Source organism: Sminthopsis crassicaudata, chromosome X (genome assembly GCF_048593235.1).
Source record: "Sminthopsis crassicaudata isolate SCR6 chromosome X, ASM4859323v1, whole genome shotgun sequence".
Lineage (NCBI taxonomy): Eukaryota > Metazoa > Chordata > Mammalia > Dasyuromorphia > Dasyuridae > Sminthopsis > Sminthopsis crassicaudata.
In genome coordinates, this window is record NC_133623.1 from 6,376,657 (window position 1) to 6,393,693 (window position 17,037).

The 17,037-nt window shown below is 44.9% G+C and overlaps 1 protein-coding gene across 1 annotated transcript in view; it reads right to left on the bottom strand.

The window, feature by feature from the left end:
• Positions 1-7,175: 7,175 nt before the first annotated feature.
• TRPC5 (transient receptor potential cation channel subfamily C member 5) overlaps positions 7,176-17,037 on the bottom strand; it is a 154,958-nt gene continuing 145,096 nt past the window's right edge. Inside the window, exons 11-12 of the mRNA XM_074278255.1 lie at positions 15,252-15,341; positions 7,176-14,701 (exon numbers count right to left, since the gene is read on the bottom strand). Of these exons, the coding sequence (XP_074134356.1) occupies positions 13,925-14,701; positions 15,252-15,341 (867 nt within the window). The 3' untranslated portion in view covers positions 7,176-13,924. The remainder of the gene's footprint in view (positions 14,702-15,251; positions 15,342-17,037) is intronic.

Below are 17,037 nucleotides of genomic sequence, written 5' to 3' on the forward strand. Positions count from 1 at the left end.
GGTTCAGGGCTCCAGAGGGCGGCTGTTCCTTTAGTTTCTGAGCTAATGCTTAGAGCCCTACTTCTAACACTAGTGGAGAAAGTTCCAAAAATATTGGTCAGTGGCTTTTAGCAGCGTGGTTCATATTAAGTCAGCCCGGAGTTAAGATGAGTTTAGTAAAGGTAATTTCCTAAGATGGTATAATAACAATTGGTACAAAATATTCCTCCATTCCCAAAATATTGGGAGTCGCTCTCCTTTGAGTAGTATCCATGAAAAGAACTGACTCAAACTTAGAATACGTTGGGTAGAAAGGCAAATATATGGGGCACTTGTGGCAAACGGTAACTCCTGACTCCTGGTATTGCTTGGCCAACAAATCCTTTATTTGTGGTTTCTTATATGGTTCTCCTTAAGGTACAGGGTTTCTGCTGGGTGAACTGCTCAGTGGTGTCACACACACACACACACACACTTCTGCAGCTGCCTTTTTCTTTTTGGTAACTGGGTTTTTCTCTCTGGCTGCATGTCTGCATCCATATAGATGCGTTCTCTCTTGCACATCCGGTAATTCTGATGATGGTGGGGAGAAGGTCCCAACCTTCCTCCTCTCCACTTGCCAGAAGAGCCTCCCCCAACAAAGCCTCCCAAGGTTTGTCTGCCAGGTTTTTCTGCTGCCCAATCAAAAGGGTTCATATCTTATAGATTACAGGGCATAGAGGCATTCTGACTTTTGCTAAAAAAAAAAAAAAAAAAAAACAAAAAAACCCCAAAAAACTTCATATGTGTGATTACATTAACTAAGGGTGGGGAGGGGGAAATGTTCTAAGGCTTGCAATGGACATCCAAATGCCATCCAAAGCGGGTACCAAAGGACCTTAGGGCAACGGGACCAGGTAAGTCCCTGCTTCCTGCAAGAAGCTCTGGGGATGAATATGGAAGCAAGGACGGGATTTTATGAGGTGGAAGTGAGGAAGGACGGTATTTTAGACATGGCATATGGCCAATGCAGAAGTCTGAAGATGTGAGGAGGACTAGCAGAATGCTCCAGTATGGCTAGAATGTTGAGTGGAGGAGATTAAAGTGGAAGAAGATTGGAAAAGCAGAAACGGGCCTGTGTGCTTCCTGGTGGATGCTGATGTGAGAAACCTATTTGTAGATGTCTTTCTCCAAGCCATCGATTATGTTGCTGTCCAGAGTCCAGTTGCTCCACTAATCATACTTTGCAAATGGTTGGGTTGGTCAGAGTTCCAGACCCACATAAGTGGATATCATGACGGACTGAGCATAGCTGGATTTCAGTAATATGATCGTCAGTATTCCAGGCCTACTATCACTGGACTTCAGTAATCCCGTCATATGGGCCGGAGGGAAGTCTTTGATACGTGGGAAAGAAGTGGGGAAAAAGCATGAGGAGTCACCTGATGTGCCCAGGCTTCTGGGAGCAGAGCCCCTGCCTCTAAAAGTGTGCTACCAACTGCTGTTCATCTGCCGCATTGGTTAAAAGGTTCCAGCTCTGTCCCCCTTCATGGAAAATCCGAGAGCTCCTACCTTGGGGCCACATACAAGTCTCTGGCTGCCTGGATAAAGTGTATTTCTGCAATTCATTAGGCTCTGAAAGCAGCTTTGCCTAAGGTGAGTGTAACTGTCCTGGCAAAAGGAGATGAAGGTACTTGGGCACCACTTGGTCCTAAAGGACCCATTCTCTTTTCCTCAGGTTCATTTCATGGCAGCTAGGTGGTGCCGCAAAGCCTGGACTCGGTTACTGGTCATTCCGACAGCCTCACACTCAAGACTGTGTGACCCCAGGGAAGTCAAAGCCCCCAAAACAAATCTGGCCTCAGACACTTAGTAGCAGTACCACCTCAGGCAAGTCACTTTACCTTGTTTGCTTCAGTTTCCTCTTCTGTCAAATGAGCTAGGGAAGGAAATGGCAAACTACTCTAATATCTGCCAAGAAAATTCCAGATGGAGTAGGGGGGAACCTGATAAGACTAAACAACAAAGGTATTCACTTTCTTCCCTTCCAAGTGTTCACAAACCACACTTAATAATTCCACCTGGAAATAACTGGCAAACTTGTCAGCCTGTCTACCATCTTCCGTTCGTTGAAGCAAGTTGGGCCCTTTTGCCCATCTTTAGGCTTGTGACACCTTGTGTGTACTCTATGACGCCTTCAAGCTTGGTCACGCTTGGCATGGGCCCTATGCTTTCTTTGAATTTCCCCTTCTCTCACATAAACACACACACATATTGATATCCTTTTTATTGGCTTGAGTATTTATTGTAAACCTCGTGTTTTCTTTGGCTTTTTAGAGTCTAAGCATGTCCTGGAGTAATGCAGTCCCCCTGAGGCCTAACAGTTTTGCCTTTTCCTGGCCTCCTTTTGAGCTTCTCATGGGTCTTAAAGTTTTCTTCATCCCACTTCTTTTAGCATCCCATTCATTTCCAGATACATCCCACCCTCCCCATGCCAACTGAAGTGGCGCCCGAGTGTGCGGCCAGCGCTCCTGCTCTCCCTTCTGTTGGTTTTCACCGCTTTCATCCCCGGCCAGCTTTGGTGTTTGTGTTCTCGTTTATGTTACTGTTCTTACCGTCTGTTCTGCTTCTGCTCACTTTGCTCTCCAACACATCATTCATGTCTTCCTGTATCACTCTGAACTCTTCACATTCATCATTTCTTACAGGGTTGGAGTATTTGTCTACCACGCCTGGTTCAGCCATCCTCCAAGTGAGGAAAAATTACTTTGTCTCCAGTTCTTTGTTACTACAGAAAGCGCTGCTAGAAATATTTTAGCGTATTGGGGTCTTTTTTGATGTCTTTTACCTTGGAAATAGGGGAATATCCATTTATATGGCATCTACTATGGGTGCTGTGCTAAGGCTTCTTGCAAGTATTATCTCCTTTGATCTTAACATGACCTTGGGAGGGAGATGCTATCATTAACCCCATTTTACAGATGAGGATACTAAGACAGAGACTGACTTGCCCAGATGGCGAGTCTTGGAGTGTGGAGTACAATTCAAGTCTTAATTGAGCCAACTCAAGCCAAATGGTCTATGTACAGCCCCACTAGCTGCTGTTGGTGTACATGCCTCACAATGAGATCCCCGCTTTAAAGGATATAAGTTTGATTGGTATGGCACTGAATAAGTTTAAAAGTAAAATTGTCATTTTTATTATATTGGCTCAGCCCATCTAAGAGCAATTAATAATACTTCAGTTTAGAGCTGTCTTTTATTTGCATTGTGTAATTGTGTTCATTTGGTCCCTCAGTTTGTCTTGGTAAGTGGACTCCCAAGGGTGTAAGTCACTTGTTTTTTTCTTTTCAGATTTCCAAATTGTTTTCCGAAAATGGTCAGTCAACTTCACATTTCTGTTAACGCTAAGTGTATGTGTGCTCTTCTTCACGGGGCTTCTCCAATTTTATTTCCATCTTGTTTTTACTTTTGACAACTTGCAGGGTGTGAGATGGAACTCAAGAGCTGTTTTATTTGAATTTCTCTTATTGGTGAATCGGAGCATTTTCCCAGAGGGTTGCTCATGTTTTGCTGTTCCTTTGAGAACTTCGTTTTTATATCCTTGACTATTAGTGGGGAAGGGAGGGGGAAGAGAAGCCTCTCAGGTTTACTTATGTCAGTTTCTTACTGCTCTTGTCTAAAAACCTTTCTTAAGTTTGCTCTAAACACCTTTCCCTTTAATTGGCCATTTTCACGTTTCTCCTCATGGCACTGATTCACCTGTTGTAGCAGGGGTTCTCAAACTACGGCTCATGGGCCTGATGCGGCCGCTGAGGACGTTTATGCGGCCCACCGGATTATGGCAAATGGGCTGAGGGGCAGAGACAGAGTGTGAGTTTTTATTTTTACTGTAGTCCGGCCCTCCCACAGTCTGAGGGACAGCGAACTGGCCCCCTATTTAAAAAGTTTGAGGACCACTGGTGTTGTACCAAAGTTTTCAGTTTTATTTTGTCAAAATTTTGCCTCATCTTTTGTGAGCCTCCTGTACCCTTTGATTAGGAATCTTCTGCTTAGTCCTAATTTTGAGATTCTATTTTTTCATGACAAATTTAGAACTTATTGAGCTCTGCCATGCAGTTTATTGTTGCTGATTGTTTGTTATGCCCAAGTTTTCATGATCCCATTTGAGCTTTTCTTGGCAGAGATAATGGAGTGGTTGGCCATTTCCTTCCCCAGCACATTTGACAGATGAGGAAACCGAGGCATACAGGGTGAAGTGGCTTGGCCAGGATCATAAAGTTAATAAGTATCTGAGGCTGTATTGGAATTCATTGTCTTCCTGACTCCAGGCCTGGTGCTCTATCTACTACCTTATTTGTAAGCCATTAGTCTGACTCTTTTTTTTTTTTTGTTTTTGTTTTTGTTTTTGTTTTTGTTTTTTGTTTGTTTTTAATACATGACCCAACAGTTTCCCCTGATGATTCTAATCATAGAGGGCTTCATCCCAAATGGTTTATATTTTTTTGGCTTTATTCAACACTGGGTCACTGAGTTTCATTGTGATTATTGCTTACCTCATCTGTTGTACTGATGTTCTTTACTAATTAGTTCTAATTAGTTTTAATGACTACCATTTTGTGAGAGTCTTGAAAGTTAGGAAGTGTGCTTCCTTCTTTATTACTATTTTTTTTTTGGTTATTTCTCTTGAGATTATAGACCTTTCGTTGTTACAAATGAATTTTAGTATTTTGTCCAGTTTCGTAAAATAACTCATTGGAAGTTGATTTCTTTTGGGATCGTGGTGGGAAGGAGCTTATTTGAGGGTACAACTAACTCCTAAAGATGAAGTGCAGACATTAGCACGGCTATGGTTAGCCACCTTAGTTATATCTCTGTTTAGCTTTCAAACACTGCATAACTTGGGTCACTTACTATTGAATATTATGTATTTCATTGATTCTGCTGATCCCTACCCCTCAATTTCTTAGTTGGTACCATATTGTTTTGCTGATTACCACTTTGTAATATAGTTTTTGAGATCTGATACAACTAGGTGGACTTTTTGTTCTTCCAGATGAATTTCATTACCATTTTTCCTAATTCTGTAAAATATTTCCATGGTAGTTTGGTACGCCTTGAATAAGTAAATTTGAACTAAAATTGTCATACTTATTATATTAGTTCAGCCTACCTATGAGCAATTAATATCGCTCCACTTATTTAGATCTGTTTTTCATTTGTGTTTTGTCATTGTGTTGGTGTGGTTTGTGGGTTTGTTGTGGTAGGTGAACTCCCAAGTATTTCAGAATGTCTGCAGTTATTTTAAAGGAATTTTTCTTTTCCTTTCTGCTGGGTTTCTGTGATATTCTCTAGAAATGCTGACGATTTATATGGCTTTATTTTGTATCCTGCAACTCTTACAAAGTTGTTCGTTGAGCTATTTTTTTCAGGTAACTCTCTAGGGTCCTCTAAATCTACCATCATGTCTTCAAAGAGTGAGAGTTTTGTAGCTATTCATGTTTTCCTTAGATTGTCAGATTTACTAGAATATAATTGGGCGGAATAACTCTTAATAATTGAATCCCATCTTCCTTGGTGATACATTCATCCTTTTCAGTTTTGATATTTTGGTAATTTTTTTCTTTTAAAAACAATCAATAACAAATGATTACTATTGATTTCTTGAGGAGGGAAACAACTCCTCTCTCTTCAGCTGTCTCATTTTGGACCAGGGTTTTGGAATCAGACATAGTTAGACTCCATTGATCTGAACATTTGGATGAGGTTAATGGCTAAAAGCATTGCCAAGTAGAAGAGCAGCATGGGTAATCCTAACTCATTGAGCTCAGATGCACCGCCGCAGTGCCTTTGTCTTCCTTAAGGACATGACTGAGCATTGCTTTTCAGGTGGGGATACCTTGACTTCTTGACTAGTCCGTTGGCTGATCTTGGCTCCCTTACATTGTATCTCTAATCTATTGATTCTAGTTAATGCAGGGACTAATTCAAGAGGGCTTCCCCCCTCCCATTTAGTGGTGGTGGAGTTCGTGTTAATGTAAGGTGGCGTTAACTTTTTATTTAAACTTGTCAATGGTCCTCTTAGCCATAGAGCTTTTGGTCTGGCACTACTGGCTTTGTGGCAGACACTGACTCCTGTCATATGGAAAAAAAGTTGTCTACCCCCTCAAGATGAGTGTCAAATCAAAACTGCCCTGTGATTCTGCCAAGTAGATCATGTGTGTTTTTCTTCCTGTCCAACAGTGCAGCCAGAGTGGGGCTGGGGGGTCACATAAGAGGTTCAAAACCCTTTAGGACTATCAGCCTTCTGCAATAATGTGCCCTTTCTAGTTATAACCCTCTGCCACGGGATTTTAGCCTGCATTCAGAGTCGATGCTTCTTTGGGCAAAAGGTAATAAGCATTTCTTTCTTGCTTCTTTGTTAGACAATTGAGGCTTTACATGGGAAGACCTTTATAAAGTTCTGTATTATGTGATCTCAATTATCTATGTACCACGGTTCATAAAGGATGTTGATAAGCTGAAGGATGGGCAGAGGAGAGTGGCTAATGGGCGATAGTGGAGCTTGTCATTTAGAGGAAGGCACCCAGCTAGGTAGGCAGCATGGTGGGGGGGCTTCTCTGGACAATCAGGAAGGGTCCAGGATGAGAGGATGCATGCATCTGCCCCCAGAGGGGCGAGATCCCCGAGTCTCTGGAATAATGATGCATTAGGCAGTGATTTTTAGTGCTGGTACATGAATTAGCCCTCCAGGGCCTTGTGGAGCCTGTAAAAGCCTAACCAGAAAATTAATGGGGAAAGCTCTAGTTTGAATTAGTCTCTTGTTCTGACTTCCTGCTTTCTCGTGAAGAAATGCAACAACACACACTGTTAGCCTCTCTCAACTGCTCTTGGGGTACCAAGCTTAACCCGGGAGGGAGGAAGGAGGGAAGAGAGAGGGGGAAGAGGATTTTGTTTGTGTCTCGTCCATAAATTCTGACCCGGTCACTTACATAGAGCATGCATCATGGGTGCTCAATAAAGGCGGGGATACGTTTCTAAGATGAGGTCTATGAAATTTCCTCATATTTCAGTGATCCAGCTTTATGGCCATAGCGTTCTTCCTTTTGGAGTTCCAAAGTACTTCATGAATACTAATGAAATCTCCCAACACTTGAGCTTTGTGTATAAGGGGGGAAAATGAATGTTTGAAGAGTGTTCATGAAACTCCTCCTGTTTTCAGGCCACGTCTACTGATCTGTGCAATCCGTGGGCTTCCTTCTAAGAGTCTCCCTGCTAATTGCCATGTAAGACACCTTGTCAAATCCATTTCCATTCATAAATGTTTATTATCAATAGGCAGCTATGAATGCTTACATCAGAAAAGGAAGGAATGGAACACTTGGCATCCAAATAGAGGGAAGTAGCTGCTTTCACGTATTGGTTTACAACAAATCCAAAAATACACACAAAATAAACAATTTTCTTTTACGAGATTTCATTTTGTTCACACTTATATTTAAAGATGACGTTAACTTTGCACTGTTTACAGGAAGTATACTGAAACGAAAGTGACAGTTACTCAAAGAGACATGTTGATTTTTCAAGGAGTAGCCCATGATGCCAAGCTGTCATTAAGATGAACATGCCCGACCTCTCCCTCATCATTGGGCTCGGGAGCTAAGGTTTTACCTTAAAGTTCATGCAGACAGGCTTTCTGTATGTGCCCGTGAAACTGAGACAGCTAGAATGGGGAAAAGGGAATTCTTCATGAATGAAACCTTGCCTCTTTTCCTCCCTTTCCCAGGCCACAAGATATGAACGTACAGATCAATAAAACTCGACCCCCGAACCTGGAACACCTAAATCCTGATTTGACAACCCTGGAGTCAGCTCCATCCGGAGAGTCCGATTTGTCAGGGGTGTCAATTTCAAATCCCCTTCCACACATTGGAGTGTGTGGGTGTGGGTGTGGGGTTGGGCCTTGAGAGGGACAAGATGGTATCCCTATTGGTTGAAGCAAGGTTTCATCAATTTCCATCCCCCCTTCCTTTTAGCTGGAGTTGGGGGAGGGGGTGGCACCTGATGTCACTATCCCTTGGGCTCCTCTCAGCCAGGCTGGTTTGCTCAAGCAGAGCCCACTAAGCACCAAAAGCTGCTGGTGTACATCACTATGTGGCTGCAACAGACTGACTAGCCATGCTGTAAGGCAATCGGGACCTTCTCTGGGTCTGGCCAAGCCAAACTTCTTCTCTAGGGGCTGTTGGAAAACTAGTCCCAATGTTCTGTGGCAAGTCCTACTGGATCAGTTCTTGGATCAGCTCTTTGGGTATCTCTGACATCACACTGGGTAAATTTTTAGCCTTAGTGATTCCAGGAAGAGTCTAGGGTGGATCAGTCTGCTAAGAACCTTCTGAACCCTGGTCTTTCTCTGGGCAGCAATTTGAAAGACAGCCTTTGAAACTACAGCCTAGCTGTTCTTTTCCCTTCTCTTGTTCTTCCTGACTGGAAAATTAGCCTCATAGAGGATGAAAAATATCGTCCTATTGAAAGAGGAGAAAGCATTTCCAAACCCATTTGGAGAATTCTTGAAGAAAAAGACTCCGGGGCAGGGATTGGCTATTAGCTACCTATTTGAATGCTACTGCTGGTTTTAAGTTCTTTTGTTCTGTTCTTTCTTTTTTTTATTTTTTTATTTTTGAACAAGAAACAAAAGCAAAAACAAAATACTGAGGGGGAGGGGTCGTGTTTTTGGTCACCGATACTATAAATGGAGGCAACGTGGTGTAGTGTAAAGAGGATTCCGATTCTTACTTTGGACTGGTCTCTTCTTTCTGCCCTTGAGTTTCCTACTCTGGGAACTCATCGGTTTCCTCCCAATAATTCCCATTTCATTTCGCCCTGAGCCTCCACTTGACTTTATCTCTTCTTCCTGCCTAGGATCTAGGTGGTTCCCAAGGATTTCCACGAGTCTGATCAGCACGGGGAAACTAATCCCCGTGTGTGTAATGTTAGTTGTATATTAAAAGAGCAATCTTAAACAGAAACTTGAGGAATACAAGGCTCTGGTGATTTGCAATCCTCCTGAAGCATAGTGCGTTTTTGCCTCTGATGCTATGCTGGCATTTTGGAGATGACTTGCAGAGCACCCCCAAGAAGAACAGCTTTGTTACTTACTAGCTATACCTCCTTTTGGACCCAAACTCTCTGTCTACTGTCCCCATTTTATCCACCAAACGTCTCACAGTGACATTTGGTTGTTTCTAAAAAATCAAGTCGCACGCTTCACAAGATGGAGATTTCCAATCCCAGCAGTCTGCTCCGGGTTGGGAGGGTCACAACCAAAGGGGAATCCAGACCTAGTTTGAACATTTATTAACTTAATAACTTAATAAATCAAGCCTTGGGAGTAGGAGCACAAATGCAATTGGGGAAGAGGGATAGATACCTCCTAGTTGGTAGCTATTATGTTCCTGGGTATCTCTTGCTGTAGAGAACAAAGCCATATTAGTGCTTAATTTATAAAGTAGAAATGGCTTTTGAATGCTGGATTGACAAAAATGATAATGACTTTCTGGAGCCTTACCTTTTAGAAAACATTTCGTGGACCTCCATTTCTTTAGTGCCTCCCTTTCCCCCCATATGGAGCACTAACCAAAGCCTAGCTTTTTCTTCTGCGATTCTTCTAATCAATAGTACCCAAACCTTAATATCTAGAGAACTAGCCCCTGAGAAGGGCTGGATTTCCAATGGCATCTGATACTACATGATACCGCAACATGGTTGCCAAAAGGTAAGAGCTCACCTTGGCCATCATCTGAAACCCGGCCCACATTTGGTCTGACCTTTGATCCGGTTTGAAATGAGCAGTCATTTTGACCTGATTATCGGCATAAGTTTATATTGCAACATCCCTGGCTCCTTCCTGAAGGAGGAAAAGACCCCTCCCTCAAATTGTTCGTAATTTTTCAAAGTTTTTGTCTCAAGACACAGACTTCTTTGCACAGTAGTGCCCTCGTCCCTGTCTTTCCAAGTGTTCCACGGATGACAAAGTTCAGCCAGTTGAGACTGATGACTTGTGAAGGCTCAACCTTTTAACTGTGTGCTTACAGAGGGTTTGCCATGCCTTGGTCTGGAGAGTAAGATGCTTCAGTCTGGGAACCGTGCTGTGCGCTTTGCTGAGCCTAGGGTAAGATCTCAGAACAATGCGGGGAGACAAGCCATATTTCTCTTTACTTCTGCTGAGTCAGCAGAGCCATTTGGCCATGTGAACTGCTTGGCTATTACATCCATTCAGGCAAAGATATTCATCCCGTGCAGGCTGAGCTGGGGGCTTTCCCCCAAATTGCTACCACTCATTCACTCCACAATGGGCGGTCTACTTTAGACTTCTCCAGGCCATGAGGCTAACCCGTTTCACTTTATATTTCAATAATCAAAATTTTAATATGCATGTGGCTCTCAAGTGCCACTAACACATACACACACGTACAAGTGTACACCCTATACTGTTAGGAGAAGAAAGTGGAATATGAACTGAGGCGGAGAGAATACAGAAGGGCAAAGACCCCAAACTGTTGGGAGGAGGCAGGAATTAAACTGGAAGCGGAGCTCAGGGTTCTGGCTGGGGATGAATCCCTCCCTTTGCAACGTTCTGCATCGCAGCGATCCTAGGCTAGTACACGCAGTCACGTCTCAAGTAGGCAGGTACAGCTGCACGATTCATACTCGCGTTATCCATGAATGTCTTGTTGAAAGTTAGCAGATTTCTTTTTTTCAGCTAAGATCCTTTGCTTCTAACCCGAGTGCTTTGTTTCTGTTCCTTTTTTTCTTTCATAAAGCCAACAATTTCCAACCTTGATAGATCTAAAGTTCATATTCCACTCCACTGCATGTACCCATTTTGGTGAGAAGGACTTTGAAGCTGCTTCTTTCCAGAGGAAGGTCATTCTTCCTCTCTCGCCTCTCTCCTCCACAAAAAAACCTTGGCGATCAGGGAAAGGGACTGAGGAGCCAAAATGTTAGAGAGTAGGTTTGGGTGGGTGGGGGTGCGCCATGTGGACAAAATGGTTCCACAAAAAACAAAGCAAGGCATAAGTCACTTAGGTAGGGAAAGAATAAATGGGCTACTGGGGACACAGTTGAGGCAATGTCTCTGTGCTGAAGCCAACAGTGGAGCACCAAATGGTAGCTTCTACATCAGCAAAGTGGGGAATGGGGACATAGAACTCGTTCTAGTATTATGGTCACAGAAGGCGGATGTATGCGTGTGCAGCTATTGACTACTCTCATCGGCTGCCTCGCGTCCACCAGGGCTCTAGTTGGAGCCTGTGGGGCCTTAGAATCGCACCCTTGGAATGTGTGCAGTCCCCGTACTTGGAATAGGGTCACGCTTCCAGGTCTTGAAACCCAGTTTAGTGAAATGGGAGCTCTTTAGAGGCCAGGGACTCCACCATTTTGTCTTAGCTCAGCACTGTCCCTTGCCTGTAGAAGGAGCTTTATAAATACTCATTGGATTGGACTAGATTGGATTGGTAAAACAAATGGAGATCTAAACAGGGGAGTGCCTAAGTTTTCCCTCACAATTAGTGTTGAAGTACCAGGGGTCTGTGGTTTGGGCTGAGTTCTTGCGCTCGGGCTGTTCACTTAAAGTTCATGTGGAGTCGGCATAGCAGAGGTTCCCCCCTCCCCCCAATGGCATGGCACGGCAGAGTCCTTGGCGCACTATTGTCCTAGATTAGTTCCCACCTCACCATTGAGATAAAGTGGCAGCCAAACGAATGCACCTTGCATCAAAAAGTCTGAAATAGGTTGCAGTTAGAAGCGAGGAGCTAAGCATGGGACCCTCTTGAAGATGATGCATTTGTGCTTGGAATTCTGCACCCCCTGTTGTTCCCTCAGAGCAATGGTTGGGACTCGGGGAGGGTCCTTGGCCAACAAGTGCCTCTGTAGACCCCATTCAGGAGTTTCTTTGGAGATTTTTCAGCCTAATAGTGACATGGAGTTGAGATGCTAAGAATGGTTCTAGTCAGTGTAGAACACGTGCTCCTTGAGGACAGGGACTGCTTTGTGTTATCTTCTCCCCTACTGCCTTGAAAGTGGAAAGACTCGCCTTCAGGGCCTACCTCTGATGTACTTATTGACTTGGGGCCCCTTGGTGTTCTAAGAGACTCTCTCAAAGAGCATTGATGGAGGGAGCTTCCTTTGCCAGGGAAATCTCTAGTCCAGTTCCTGGCCCATCCCTGGTACCTAGTACACTGTCATACAGGTGCTAAAGAGATGCTTATTGAATCGGAACAAAACACTTTTTTCTCACATTCATCTGGCAAAGGTATCTGGGGCAGGTCTTACTATGCCCATTAAAGAGGTGAGGACGCTGAGGGTTAACAAAGCTCACCCGCCAGGTGTCTGTCACGATGATGAGTTTAAGCCAAATTTGGGGTCAGAGAAGAGAGAGGCAGGAAGTTGAATTAAGCTCCTTAACAAGGTTCAAGGACAGTTAATGAAGTTTCTATACAGTCGTGTTCTGATGATTTAATAGTGGGGAACGGAATATGCTTTTGTGTTGTTAACATCTGGACGTGGAATGGATTTGGGCCCTAAACTTTGTGAAGGGTCTTGAGGACAAAATAAGACAAAATCCAGCTGGATTGGTAATGGCGACTGCTCTAGCTCATTGGAGTATAATTCCTGGAAAAACTTGACCCTTGGTGCTTCATGCTCCCAAGCTCCAAGCAGACCAGGAGTCAGGGAGGGAGGTGGCCATGCAAAGTGGGGGTATTGAAGTCAAAGCACCTGCTGTGTCTTATGATCTGGCGTGTCCCCAGCCTAGTTAATGTTTGCCCACATATAAGGCCTCAGGGTTAGAAAGAAAGCTCCCAACTGTGCACAAACAGCGATGTGACTGAACAGTTGTCGAGGGAGTCTAGGCTTGGGGCTTTCTGCTCCTGATCCAGCCACACAGCCCCCTCGGAAGAAGTGGAGTGAGATCCGGGACAACTGTAGCTCTTCTCTTCCAAAGCCTTGGATACAGGGGCTCAGAGGTGGGGATTGGTACCATCAAACAGAATGGGAAAGAAAAGTTGCTTAGAATACATTTGCCCATCAGAGCACCATGTCTAAGATGTTGGAAACTTTGCTACTGATACTGAAGCCAGGGTCATTGGCAGAGCATTTGTTAATTGGGTTTGGGGGGAGCTGCTGCTCCAGTACCACGTACTTGCATCTGGGCCTCTCCCCCCCGCCGGGGTTTGGTGGAGACTCTGAAAGCACATCCTTAGGGTTCCCAACACACTAGTGGCCTTTGGTTCTGGATCTGGGTTATCTTCTGCATCTGGACTTTTGGTTGTTCTCAGCTGAGCTGCAGTTGCCTGGCCTGGGATCCCCAAGTATGCACTCTGCTGGTGGTGTTGCTGGCTTTTTTTTTTATTCTTTTGTTTTCAGAAAACAGCCAATTAAAGGGACACGGATGCTCTGTCAGACTTGGACGAGATCTTTTTCTGATGACGGTTGGTTCTGGGCGACAGCGGACAGCAGCAAGAGCAGATTCAGAGTCGGCCTCAGCCGGGCCTAGTGGGACTGTGCTGGGAGCTCCTATGCATTGGGACTTGTTTTATTTCTTTGTTAGTTTTTTTGGTGGTAGAGGGGAGAAAAGACAGGAGAGGTGGGAAGGGGCCTAGAGGACATGAGACAGGAAAAGCAGAGCAAAGAGTTAGCAAGTACAGATGTGACCCCTAAGCTCTGGGGCTTCCCGGGGAACCCCTTTAGGTAGCAAAGATGAGATCAGCATCTATAGGTAGAAAATGGCAAAAACAAAACCAGTTCACCAAACATTGAAGCAATAATGAAAGCCACAGGGTGGGAGTGTCATGTGGGTTCTAAGGGCATCGAGGGAGCTATGATTCAGAGCCCCCTCCCCCACCCCACCCTCTCTAGCCAAGAGAGACAAACAACCTGCCCGGTTCTAGAGTTGGGTAGTGGGCTTAGCTCAGAGTCGCGTTGTAACATGTTCTTCCTGTCCATCCTTCCATCGGTTCATAAGCAAGTCACAAGCCTCCCCCCACGAGTCAAACACATCCTCAGTGGAGTCGATCAGTTTGGAGTTGGATGTGCAGATGCTGGATGCACAGTGGAGAGAACTGGAGGATGCGAGAGGGCATTCGCTGCTCTGCCCAGAGGCCCTTGCGCTGGTGCTGGGGGCACACGCACCCCCACCAAAGTCCGCCTCGGACAGGTTGCTCTCGCTTCTCGAACAGCTAGCTTCTCCCCTCTCTGGATCCATGTGGGAATATCTGCTCTCTTGCCATGTGTAGCGGGGCTGAATGATTCCATCAGAAATCGTGTACATGGGCTCTGCGCTGGGCTCAGCCAGATGCCCGTTCATCTTGGAGAACAAGAGACCCAGTCTCTTGAAAGACTCTTTCTTGGAGCTTGACAGTTTCTGAAGTGGGTTGCTCATAAAGGAGTGCTTACTTGACCCACCAGTTTTGGGCTTAACCTGAGGAGTGGGGGCAGCGGTCGCACCCCCGCTACTCGTCTTGGAAGCCGACTTGGTTGGGGCTGAGGAGCTGTGGTCCCTTTTTTTGCCACTTAGGTTGAAAGAGACGCTTTTGGATTTGGCCTTCTCCCCCCCGCTACCATCATTAGCATCATCCTTCTGGGAGATTTCAGTGCTGCTCGTGGAAAAGCTCCTTCGTTGGGGTTTGCGATTGCCCAAGAGGTCAAGCACCTCGTAACGAAAGCTGGAGATGTCCTGCTTTAGCTCCTAGAGTGGTAAGAATAGGTGATGTTTGTTGAGACCTTTGGTCATTTTACAGAGGAAGAGAGAGTCTGGGAGGTATAATGGCTAGCCTAAGAAATGTTAGAGATACACTTCCTAATGCTAAAAATGTAAATCTTGGTCATTCTCAGGACAGGGCTGGCTCTGAAATTGGAAAATTGGCTTTTGGCGTCTTTCTACGCCCCTTACTGGTCTCTCTTTTGCCCCTTCTCGGTCCAGCTCTACCTTCCTAGAGGTATCTGTATTTCAACCAGGACTCATGAAGACAGAAACAAATGCATTTAAGGCTCAAAAGAATGACTCGATAATGGTAGCATATATAACAGGTGGTAAAGTGATGTTTTTGGAGGCAGAATGGTGTGAGATGGGTATTGCCCAAATATCTACTCATTGCTGAACTGTGGAGCTCTCTGAGGGAACCTGTGAATTCTAGCTGTCTCCTTATGTACAGATAGGTCATCTCCCACAGCTCAGACTACAGAGGAATAAGTTGGGCTCTCAGTGGTGACAAACATCATTGGCAAGCTCAAATTACCTTAAAATTTTCTTCTGTCAGCCCATCATTTGTTTTGGAGCTTCTGATCATGGCTGCGACGTATCTTTTCACCAAATTCCGTATCACTTCCTGGAACATAAAGCAGAAAGTGCACTCACTTCCTTCCTCTTGCCTAGCTAGCTCTCATCCTGGGATTCTCTGCTATAGTAGTTGACCAAGAATTCAGTAGAACTAGATTGTAGCTCAGCTGTACCGGTGGAGCTTTTGTTTGTGTCTGGAAAACCTGGTCCTGGACAAAGACTCCTAAAGCTACCTGCCAAATTCATCTTTTTAACTCAAATGTATTTCCCATGGCACTTAACTCTGTTGCCATCCAGTGCACGTGCAGTATGATATTGTGATTAGAGGGACTCAAGTTTGGGGGTAGGAACACTAAGTCCTAGCAGTTTCGGGCTTTGGCCTCTCAAGTGTGACCAAAGGGGTCCCTGAGGTAGAGCTGATTAGGGCTGGGAGGGGTTCTGAGACTTACTTAGCCTTTGAATCTTGGGGGTGGGCCTGTCACCAGGAGAGCTACTCCGGGCACAATAAAGTGCAGCAGGCCCTGGAGGAGAGGTAGGTGAGTTCTGGGTCAAATGGTGGCTGCAAAGGGCTCTGGGGCACAGACAGCAGATTCCATGTCAGCTACTGGAGGGCGGAGAGGAGTGTTTTTTTTTTTTTTTTTTTTTTAAATTCGGTTTTTATATCCTTGAACAAATTGGGCACCTGAACGTTTATCACATTAGATGGGTGTGTATTCATGGATTTAGAGTTCATGGGACTTTTAGTCCAATGCTCTTATTTCATAGAAGAAACTGATTCGTGGAGAGGGGAAGAGAAGGGACTGGGCTCAGTAAGTGGCAGAACTGGCATTTGAACCCAGATTCACCGAGTCGAACTTCAGAGCTCCTCTTACAATAAGAATAGCCGTCTCTATCCTCTTCTAGATGAACCTTCCATGGGGGCAATGGGACAATGCCTTATCTAAATTTGCTATTGCGTCCTTTTTTTAGCCCATTCTCTGTCCATGGTGCTGACTAGATGACCAGAAGAATCCCTCGCCTTCTTGCTGGATGCTCACCTGTCTTGTCCTATTGAGCTTCTTCCCATTAGCTTGTCAGAGGAACCCTCAGGAATATCCCCTGGCTGGGTAACTGCTGATGATCCAGTCTAATTCCAATGGGACCATCCTTCATACTTGCAGAACAGGGGTGGGGGGAATCAAGAAATCGCAGCTGCTGCCACTGACTCTCACCATTTGAATCCATGGAAGCTGTCAGGAAACCCTAGTGGGATATTCTTGTTTCCTAAAACTACCCAGGGAATTGTGGAAACAATGGGGGGGAACCCCTCCCAAATCATGTATTTTCTGCTTTTCTTGGTCACGAGGCCAGACCTAGTTTTTACCCTTGGTTTGGACCCTTGGATCCCTAGAGAGAACTCTCGGTGTGGAAAAGCTTTCCACTGCTGCAGATAGGGAACATATCTGGACTTATTGACCTTAGAGAGCTGCCTGGGATCAATGAGAAATGAAGTAACCTGCTAGGCTGTGTCAGGAACTTGAACCCCCAGGGCTTCCTGACTCCAAGGTTTGCCCTTTATCCTCCACAACATGGAGCCATCCGTATAATAAGTAAAAGCTAATCCTGTATAGGAAGAAGAACTGCAGAGTCTCCTGACAATTCTCCCACCCTCTGTATGACATTTGGGTGTGATTATTCTTTGCTGGGAGGAAATGGGAATGGGTTCTCAGGGTTGCTGGAGCATCTGAAGGTAAACATCTGCATTT